At 48.2% G+C, this 10,563-nt stretch overlaps 2 protein-coding genes across 2 annotated transcripts; both read right to left on the bottom strand.

The window, feature by feature from the left end:
• Positions 1–4,694: 4,694 nt before the first annotated feature.
• On the bottom strand, positions 4,695–6,884 carry LOC112351645 (G-type lectin S-receptor-like serine/threonine-protein kinase At5g24080). Its single transcript, XM_024689882.1, has one exon. The coding sequence runs from the start codon at positions 6,882–6,884 to the stop codon at positions 4,695–4,697; it is 2,190 nt and encodes a 729-aa protein (XP_024545650.1).
• Positions 6,885–7,359: 475 nt separating this feature from the next.
• LOC112351644 (G-type lectin S-receptor-like serine/threonine-protein kinase At5g24080) lies at positions 7,360–9,777 on the bottom strand. The gene has a single exon (XM_024689881.1). The coding sequence runs from the start codon at positions 9,775–9,777 to the stop codon at positions 7,360–7,362; it is 2,418 nt and encodes an 805-aa protein (XP_024545649.1).
• Positions 9,778–10,563: the final 786 nt, after the last annotated feature.

Raw genomic sequence — 10,563 nt, 5'->3', positions numbered from 1 at the left:
TTACTTTCAAGATCCTGGAAGTTCCCTGACTGATCGAGGCACTAGACGGGAGGGGAACCGTTTTCCTCCCACTCGAAAGCTCCAGCTCTAAACATCTGCCTTCTCTGTCACCCGTGAATGGAGTCACTCTGGAGCCATGTATCTGGGAGTCCCCGCATCACCGTGTTGACGAAGTTCTTCTCATGGTCACTCCTTTCAACCAACCTTGCAAGTCCAAAATCACAAATCTTGGCTCCAAAGTTTGCGTCAAGGAGGATGTTTTGCGGCTTGATATCAGGTGGAGGACCTGATCCTTGCATCCTCCGTGAAGGTAATCTAGTCCTCGAGCTCAAATGTTCATGCTTGTCCGGGATATTACTAAAGAGCCACTTATCCAGCGAAAGATTTCCACAAACTCGTATACCAGGTAGTAGTGCTGGCCGTGAGCTCCATAGCCTTGCAACTTGACCAGGTTTCGATGATGGGTGCTTCCAACGGTTCTCACCTCGGCCTCGAATTTCTTGAGCCCTTGCTTTGCGCTCTCCAACCTTTTTACGGCAACCTTGTTGCCATCTTGGAGAACTCCCGCAAAAACGGTGCTAAATCCTCCCCGACCAAGTTTAGTCTTGAAGTTGCTAGTGATCTCACACAGCTCCTCGTGCTCACAGTACCTGGGAGCGTTAGGAAACTCTGGCCGGAGTAATTCCCTACTCGGAGAGTTCTTCCCTGTTTCTTTTGGTGTGAAAGCTGTTGCTTTGTAAAACTTCCATACCACGACCACCAAAATGATGGCTGCTCCAAAAACAATGGCAGCCGCAATGTGAGTCGATGACCTCAATTTCTTTCTCCGGTCATATAGTTATGCTCTCCCGCTTGGAGTATTCAAGTTGTAGTTTGTAGAATTTGGCCGTGATATTCTCTGACGATCCATACATACCTATAGAGTTCCACAAGGTGAAAACCTCAGGCAATTCCATGCACCTGTGCAAGCTAAACAGCACTCCCCAGGCACGAACTCTTACACTGCTCAATCGACACGTTTGTAAAATCCTTGTATAGTCCACAGGATACTCCTCGAGCTCATTACTCATCTCGCGGGACAGGTGCAATCTCCACTCGTCGTACAGAAGCCGTACTTCCCACAAGATCCCGGGAACGTTCCACACGGCGAGTTGTCCTCCACAACATCGCCGTAGACCCGGAGATCGCCGCTTGGAAGAAGCCCAAGAATCTGCTCTTAGTCGGCGGGAAAGTGAACGTGATCATGGAGCCATCCTTCTTGCGGTGGCAACTTACAACTTAGCGATCCATTGTTTATTGCAAGGAATCCAATCTCCTCTTTGGAAGCAGAGCTCACCCCAGAGGTGGAGAACTTCAGCGATACCCGGTCGTGTTCCACGAGGAGGCGAAAGTAGCCGCGCGAAAAGTTATGCTTGGAGAAGCTGCTCACAATCGATTGCCCGGGCAGGAGGCGCTGGCCGACGAGTGTATCGTGGGGATCTGCAAAGCTCTGCCATATCATCCATCTCGTTAGCGCTGCCATCGAGAACCAGATTGCTGGTCTCGAGGAGCTCCATCCCCACGACGCCCATGCCAGCGGTCTTGGATTCCCACGCGGTTGCTATCTCGCAAGGACCAGGTTTCCATCCAGCTCTAGCTCGAGGACGCAGTACATGAAGACTGGCCTGTTTGTGTTTGCTACCCAGCGCCAGAGCCAATTTCTCTCAGGCTATCGGGATCCGGGGCCTTGAACACCGAGAAGTAGACACTAGAAGTAGAACATGCCTTGCAATGAATTGAAGCGAACCCTGCGGCCAGTTTGCGAGAAGGCTGGTAGGATGATGCTGCTTAAACCGAATTGCCACAAGGAATTTGTGGGAACTCTTGAGCACAGCGGGAAAAATGGAGAATTTAGCAAATCCTACAATGCCAAAATACTTCTTTGAACAATCACCGGACTTTTTTTAATACTTCCGGTTGCTAAAATCAAAATACCACCCTGCACTGACCAAAAATCATAAATCCTTCGAATGAATTTTAAATTAGTTGTTTCATATTTTTTTGATTGCTTCTTCCAGCATTTTCATCACAACCCCGATAGAAGGTCTTCGAAGCTGTTCTTGCTGGACGCACAGAAGTCCAACCCTTACCAACTCTTTGGCCTCTTCCAAATTAAAGTCCGGCACAATCAACAGCCCCGGATCCATGTTTCCAAGCAGCAATTCACTTCTTTCAAATGCTTTTACTTTCAAGATCCTGGAAGCTCCGTGGCTGATCACCGCGCTGGATGGTAGGGGCACCACCTTTCTTCCACTCACAAGCTCCAGCAAAACGATCCCAAAGCTGTAAACATCTGCCTTGTCCGTCACCCGGGAATGGAGCCACTCAGGAGCCATGTATCCGGGAGTTCCTCGCATCACCGTGTTGACAAAGATCTTCTCGTGATCACTCCTCTCGACCAGCCTTGCGAGTCCAAAGTCACAAATCTTGGCTCCAAAGTCCGTGTCAAGGAGGATGTTTTGTGGCTTGATGTCAAGGTGGACGACCTGATCCTTGCAGCCTCCGTGAAGATAATCCAGTCCACGAGCAATGTCCATGGCAATCCGAGATCTTATCTTCCAGCTCAAATGTTCCTGCTTGTCCGGATCATGGTCATCGACCTTGCTAAAGAGCCACTTATCTAACGAAAGATTTTCCACGAACTCATATACCAGGTAGTAGTGCTGGCCGTGAGCTCCATAGCCTTGCAACTTGACCAGGTTTCGATGATGGATGCTTCCAATGGTTCTCACCTCGGCCTCGAATTGCTTGAGCCCTTGCCTTGCGCTCTCCAACCTTTTAACCGCAACCTTGCTGCCATCTTGGAGAACTCCTGCAAAAACAGTGCTGAATCCCCCCCGACCAAGTTTAGTCTTGAAGTTGCCAGTGATCTCACACAGCTCCTCGTACTCACAGTGCCTGGGAGCGTTAGGAAACTCTGGCCGGAGTAATTCCCTACTCGGAGAGTTCTTCCTTGTCTCTTTTGGTGTTGCTTTCTTAAACTTCCATACCGCGACCACCAAAATGATGGCTGCTCCAAAAACAATGGCAGCAGCAATGTAAGCCGATGGCCTCAATTCCTTTCTCTGATTATACAGTTCTGCTCTCCCGTTTGGAGCATTGTAGTTTGTAGAATTTCGCAAGCCCATCTTCAGAAACGCCGTGATATTCTCTGACGATCCATACATATCTATAGAGTTCCACAAGGTGAAAACCTCAGGCAACTCCACGCACCTGTGCAAGCTAAACAGAACTCCCATGCAGCTACAGTTCCTCAGGCACGAACTCTTACACTGCTCAATCGACACGTCTGTATAATCCTTGTATAATCCAACAGAGGTCAACCCAGGATACTCCTCGAGCTCACTGCTTGTCTCGCAGTTCTCCAGCGACTCTGGTGGTGGGCGATTTAGCTTGCATCCAAGCCTGGGATTGCTAGCATCCATGTACGAAGAGTAGCTCGCGGGACAAATGCATTCTCCACTCGTCGTACAGAAGCCGTACTTCCCACATGATCCCGGGACTTCCCACACGGCGAGTTCTCCTCCACAAAGTTGTCTATGATACTTTTCCCCTTGTCCGCAACAACATCGCCGTAGACCCGGAGATCGCCGCTTGGAAGGAGACACAAGAATCTGCTCTTAGTCGCTGGGAAAGTGATGAACGTGATCATGGAGCCATCCTGCTTGCGGTGGCAACTTATCGATCCATTGTTTACTGCAAGGAATCCAATCTCCTCTTTGGAAGGGCACCACTCGCCATAGCTCACCCCAGAGGTGGAGAACTTCAGCGATACCCGGTCGTGTTCCACGAGGAGGCGAAAGTAGCCGCGCGAAAAGTTATGCTTGGACACGCTGCTCACAATCGATTGCCCGGGCAGGAGGCGCTGGCCGACGGAGAGTGTATCGTGGGGATCTGCAAAGCTCTGCCATATCATCTCGTTGGCGCTGCCATAGAGAACCAGATTGCCGGTCTCGAGGAGCTCCATCCCCACGACGCCCATGCCAGCGGTCTTGGATTCCCACGCGATACTGTGGTTGCTATCTCGCAAGACCAGGTTTCCATCCAGCTCTAGCTCGAGGACGCAGTACATGAGGACTGGCCTGTTTGTGTTTGCTACCCAGATTAAGTCAGCTTTCCCAGCGCTAGGGCCAAATCCAATTTCTCCCACGCTATCGGAATCCCGGGCCTTGTCTTGCATGAACACCGAGAAGTAGACACTAGAAAAAGAAGAAGTATAAATTGAAGCGAATCCCGCGGCCAAATTGCGAGAAGGGTGGTAGAGGATGATGCTGCTGAAAGTGAATTGCCATGAGGAGTTTGTGGGAACTCTTGAGACAAGTAAATCGCCACAGTGGGCAAGGAATGGGAAATGGAGAATTGATAGCCGAATTAAGAGATGTAATATGCGTGAACCAAGGTGATTCATATTAGTTTTTACGGTGATGCAAAGAAAAACTCTCTTTGAACAATCACCGGGTTTCCCAATGGTGATTCATGACTTTTCGAATCCTTCCTGTTGATAAAACCGAGACAAATAGGTAGAAATCCTCCGTCCGTTGAGCCTGGACGCTCAAAATTGATTAAAAAAGTCGATTAAAGTCAAACAGTCAATAAAAGTAAACTTTTTCCAAACATCTTCACCATATTAAAATAATTCTATTACCGAATAGGTTTCATCTATTGGCCAACGCTTCTTCCAGCATTTTCAACACAACCCCCATAGAAGGTCTTAGAAGCTGTTCTTGGTGGACGCACATAAGTCCAACCCTTACCACCTCTTTCGCCTCTCCCAAATCGAAGTCGGGCTCAAGCAGCAGTCCCGGATCCACGTGTCCAAGCAGCAGTTCACTTCTTTCAAATGCGTTTACTTTTAAGATCCTGGAATCTCCCTGACTGATCACCGCGCTGGCCGGGAGGGGCACCACCTTTCTTCCACTCACAATCTCCAGCAAAACGATCCCAAAGCTGTAAACATCTGCCTTGTCCGTCACCCGGGAATGGAGCCACTCGGGAGCCATGTATCCGGGAGTTCCTCGCATCACCGTGTTGACAAAGATCTTCTCGTGATCACTCCTCTCGACCAGCCTTGCAAGTCCAAAGTCACAAATCTTGGCTCCAAAATCTGTGTCAAGGAGGATGTTTTGTGGCTTGATGTCAAGGTGGAGGACCTGATCCTTGCAGCCTCCGTGAAGATAATCCAGGCCACGAGCAATGTCCATGGCAATCCGAGATCTTATCTTCCAGCTTAATTGTTCCTGCTTGTCCGGATCATGGTCATCGACCTTGCTAAAGAGCCACTTATCTAACGAGAGATTTTCCACAAACTCGTATACCAGGTAGTAGTGCTGGCTGTGAGCTCCATAGCCTTGCAACTTGACCAGGTTTCGATGATGGATGCTTCCAATGGTTCTCACCTCGGCCTCGAATTGCTTGAGCCCTTGCCTTGCGCTCTCCAACCTTTTAACCTCAACCTTGCTGCCATCTTGGAGAACTCCTGCAAAAACAGTGCTGAATCCCCCCCGACCAAGTTTAGTCTTGAAGTTGCCAGTGATCTCACACAGCTCCTCATACTCACAGTACCTGGGAGCGTTAGGAAACTCTGGCCGGAGTAATTCCCTACTCGGAGAGTTCTTCCCTGTCTCTTTTGGTGTTGCTTTGTTAAACTTCCATACCGCGACCACCAAAATGATGGCTGCTCCAAAAACAATGGCAGCAGCAATGTAAGCCGATGACCTCAATTCCTTTCTCCGATCATATAGTTCTGCTCTCCCGTTTGGAGCATTGTAGTTTCTAGAATTTCGCAAGCCCATCTTCACAAACGCCGTGATATTCTCTGACGATCCATACATATCTATAGAGTTCCACAAGGTGAAAACCTCAGGCAACTCCACGCACCTGTGCAAGCTAAACAGAACTCCCATGCAGCTACAGTTCCTCAGGCACGAACTCTTACACTGCTCAATCGACACGTCTGTATAATCCTTGTATAATCCAACAGAGGTCAACCCAGGATACTCCTCGAGCTCACTACTTATCTCGCAGTTCTCCAGCGACTCTGGTGGTGGGCGATTTAGCTTGCATCCAAGCCTGGGATTGCTAGCATCCACGTACGAAGAGTAGCTCGCGGGACAAATGCATTCTCCACTCGCCGTACAGAAGCCGTACTTCCCACAAGATCCCGGGAACTTCCCACACGGCGAGTTGTCCTCCACGAAGTTGTCGATGATACTTTTCCCCTTGTCTGCAACAACATCGCCGTAGACCCGGAGATCGCCGCTTGGAAGGAGACACAAGAATCGGCTCTTAGTCTCCGGGAAAGTGATGGACGTGATCATGGAGCCATCCTGCTTGCGGTGGCAACTTATCGATCCATTGTTTACTGCAAGGAATCCAATCTCCTCTTTAGAAGGGCACCACTCTCCATAGCTCACCCCAGAGGTGGAGAACTTCAGCGATACCCGGTCGTGTTCCACGAGGAGGCGAAAGTAGCCGCGCGAAAAGTTATGCTTGGACACGCTGCTCACAATCGATTGCCCGGGCAGGAGGCGCTGGCCGACGGAGAGTGTATCGTGGGGATCTGCAAAGCTCTGCCATATCATCTCGTTGGCGCTGCCATAGAGAACCAGATTGCCGGTCTCGAGGAGCTCCATCCCCACGACGCCCATGCCAGCGGTCTTGGATTCCCACGCGATACTGTGGTTGCTATCTCGCAAGACCAGGTTTCCATCCAGCTCTAGCTCGAGGACGCAGTACATGAGGACTGGCCTGTTTGTGTTTGCTACCCAGATTAAGTCAGCTTTCCCAGCGCTAGGGCCAAATCCAATTTCTCCCACGCTATCGGAATCCCGGGCCTTGTCTTGCATGAACACCGAGAAGTAGACACTAGAAAAAGAAGAAGTATAAATTGAAGCGAATCCCGCGGCCAAATTGCGAGAAGGGTGGTAGAGGATGATGCTGCTGAAAGTGAATTGCCATGAGGAGTTTGTGGGAACTCTTGAGACAAGTAAATCGCCACAGTGGGCAAGGAATGGGAAATGGAGAATTGATAGCCGAATTAAGAGATGTAATATGCGTGAACCAAGGTGATTCATATTAGTTTTTACGGTGATGCAAAGAAAAACTCTCTTTGAACAATCACCGGGTTTCCCAATGGTGATTCATGACTTTTCGAATCCTTCCTGTTGATAAAACCGAGACAAATAGGTAGAAATCCTCCGTCCGTTGAGCCTGGACGCTCAAAATTGATTAAAAAAGTCGATTAAAGTCAAACAGTCAATAAAAGTAAACTTTTTCCAAACATCTTCACCATAGTAAAATAATTCTATTACCGAATAGGTTTCATCTATTGGCCAACGCTTCTTCCAGCATTTTCAACACAACCCCCATAGAAGGTCTTAGAAGCTGTTCTTGGTGGACGCACATAAGTCCAACCCTTACCACCTCTTTCGCCTCTCCCAAATCGAAGTCGGGCTCAAGCAGCAGTCCCGGATCCACGTGTCCAAGCAGCAGTTCACTTCTTTCAAATGCGTTTACTTTTAAGATCCTGGAATCTCCCTGACTGATCACCGCGCTGGCCGGGAGGGGCACCACCTTTCTTCCACTCACAATCTCCAGCAAAACGATCCCAAAGCTGTAAACATCTGCCTTGTCCGTCACCCGGGAATGGAGCCACTCGGGAGCCATGTATCCGGGAGTTCCTCGCATCACCGTGTTGACAAAGATCTTCTCGTGATCACTCCTCTCGACCAGCCTTGCAAGTCCAAAGTCACAAATCTTGGCTCCAAAATCTGTGTCAAGGAGGATGTTTTGTGGCTTGATGTCAAGGTGGAGGACCTGATCCTTGCATCCTCCGTGAAGATAATCCAGTCCACGAGCAATGTCCATGGCGATCCGAGATCTTATCTTCCACCTCAAAGCCTGCTGCTTTTTTGGATCATGACTGTGGATCTTACTGAAGAGCCACTTATCTAGCGAGAGATTTTCCACAAACTCGTATACCAGGTAATAGTGATGGTCGTCAGCTCCATAGCCTTGCAACTGAACTAGGTTTCGGTGATGGATGCTGCCAATGGTTCTCACCTCAGCCATGAACTGCTTGAGCCCTTGCCTTGCAGTCTCCAATCTCTTGACCGCAACCTTGCTGCCATCCTGGAAAACTCCCGCAAAAACAGTGCTGAATCCTCCCTGGCCAAGTTTGCTCTTGAAGTTGCTAGTGATCTCACACAGCTCCTCATACGCGTAACACCTGGGAGCATTAGGAAACTCTGGCCGGACTTGTTCCATAATCGTCTCCTGAGACTTCTTGAAAGCTTTTGCATTCGGGAACTTCCATATCACCGCTACCACCACAACAATAACGGCTCCAAAAACAATGGCAACAGCAATGTAAGTCAAAGACCATGATTTTTTTCTCTGATTGTTGAGTTTTGGAAAAGTCAATTTCGTAGAATTCCGCAAGCCCATCTTCACAAACGCTGTGATGTTATTAGACTTTCCATACATACCCGTAGAGTTCCACAAGGTGAAAACCTCGAGCAATTCCACGCACCTGTGCGTGCTGAACAGCACTCCCTTGCAGCTACAGTTCCCCAGGCACGAATTCCTACACTTCTCAAGTGGCATGTCTGTAAAATCCTTGTACAACCCCACAGAGATCATCCCAGGAAACTCCTCGATCTCGCTGTTTTCCTCGCAGTTTTCCAAAGACTCTGGTGGTGGGCGATTTAGCTTGCATCCAAGCTTGGGATTGCTAGGGTCCAAGTACGAGGAATAGCTGGGACAAATGCACTCTCCACTCGTTGTACACACGCCATACTCCCCACAAGATCCCGGGAACTTCCCGCATGGCGAGTAGTCCTCCACAAAGTCGCTGATGATACTATACCCGGTTTCGACAAGAATATCTCCCTCGGAGGTGTATACCCGGAGATCGCCGCTTGGAAAGAGCCGCAAGAACCTGTTGTTAACTACGGATGATGCAGCCGGGAAAAGGATGGATTGGATCTCGGAGTTATCCTTCTTGCGGTGGCAACCTAGTGATCCATTATCAATGGTGACGAATCCAATCTCTTCTCCATAAGCGCACCACTCGCCGTAGCTCACCCCGGAGGTGGAGAACTTGAGCGATACCCGGTCGGGCTCCACGAGGAGGCGAAAGTGGCCACGAGAGAAGTTAAACTCGGACACGCTACTCTCGAGAGATTCCCCAGGCTGGAGGCGTTGACCAATGGTGAGCGTGTCTTGGAGCTCTCCAAAGCTCTGCCAGATCGTTTGGTTGCCGCTGCCATAGAGAACCAGATTGCCTGTCTCGCGGAGCTCCATCCCCGCGACGCCCAGCCCAGCCGTGTTGGATTGCCACACGATGGTGGCGTCGCTATCTCGCAAGACCAAGTTTCCATCGAGCTGTAGCTCGAGGGCGCAGTACATGAAGACTGGCCGGTTTCTGTTTGCAACCCAGATTAAGTGAGCTTGGCTAGCGCTCGGGCCGAATTCAACGTCTGCCACACTACTGGGAGTCTTGCTTAGCATGACCACCGAGAAGTAGACACTAGGCCTAGAATTACACGCTTCGCAATTAATAAAAGCGAATCCGACCGCTAGCTTGCGAGAAGGCTGATAAAGGATGATGGTGCCGCTGGTGTCTAGATTGAATCTCCATGAGGAGTTTGTGGGAACTCTTGAACGAAAAACGTCGCCATCACAATGGGCAAAGAATGTGAAATGGAGAATTAAGAGATGAAATGTGAGTTGATTCATTTTGATCTTGATCTTTGTGGGATGCTTGAGGAAAAAGTTTATTTCAGCAATCACCGGACTTCCCAATGCAAAAATTTATTTGACTTTTTTGGATGTTTTTTGACTTTAGAAGTAAATTAATGCAATCAATACCTTAATTGATAATAATGTCAGTAATTTAGTTTGATGATAAAGGTTTAAATAGAAATTATAATTTCATATGCTTGTATTAGCTGTATTTGAATTTAACAGGCCAATTACTTTTTTTACTTTATATAATAATAAGAAATTATATTCTGAATTTTTCTATCTTTTTCATTTATTCAAAATAAAGGCTTACTAATCTACATGGAATTTTACGAATTCAAGAAGCTGAGCTTAAAAAAGGTCCTGCCTTTTGCAATTCCTAAATAGTTGACAAGTAAATTCTTCTATAGACAAAAATTATAAAAACACTAAACAAGCTTGTGTGTGGTTCTCATTATTTCTTAGTATGACTTGGGATAAGAAAGAACACTCCGTGCTATTGGCCTGAGCATTGTTAAGATACTTAGCCTTTAGACAATGTTTGTTGCCCAAATATTCTGTAGACATTCTAATTTAATACAATTGAATTTGCTCTAATCAAGCGGGCATAACTTCCTAAATATTAATTAGGATAGAGATTGCTCTAATCGGCTATAGCTTTTGAGAAGTTGTTTAGGCACGTGTTTTTTCTGGGTTTGACATGTTCAAGAATGGTGGCAGAAGAATCTCCCAGTAACTACATAAATATCCAGCACACGTGTCAGCATAGAAGATCCAGAA

The sequence above is a fragment of the Selaginella moellendorffii genome, unplaced genomic scaffold (assembly GCF_000143415.4).
Source record: "Selaginella moellendorffii unplaced genomic scaffold, v1.0 SELMOscaffold_64, whole genome shotgun sequence".
NCBI classification, from domain to species: Eukaryota; Viridiplantae; Streptophyta; class Lycopodiopsida; order Selaginellales; family Selaginellaceae; genus Selaginella; species Selaginella moellendorffii.
Note: the sequence above shows the minus strand (reverse complement) of the source record. Positions and strands in the feature narration are given on the sequence as shown.

Coding starts and splice junctions, on each gene's coding strand:
- LOC112351644 (XM_024689881.1), bottom strand. CDS start 9,777: ATGAATCAACTCACATTTCATCTCTTAATTCTCCATTTCACATTCTTT.
- LOC112351645 (XM_024689882.1), bottom strand. CDS start 6,884: ATGCAAGACAAGGCCCGGGATTCCGATAGCGTGGGAGAAATTGGATTT.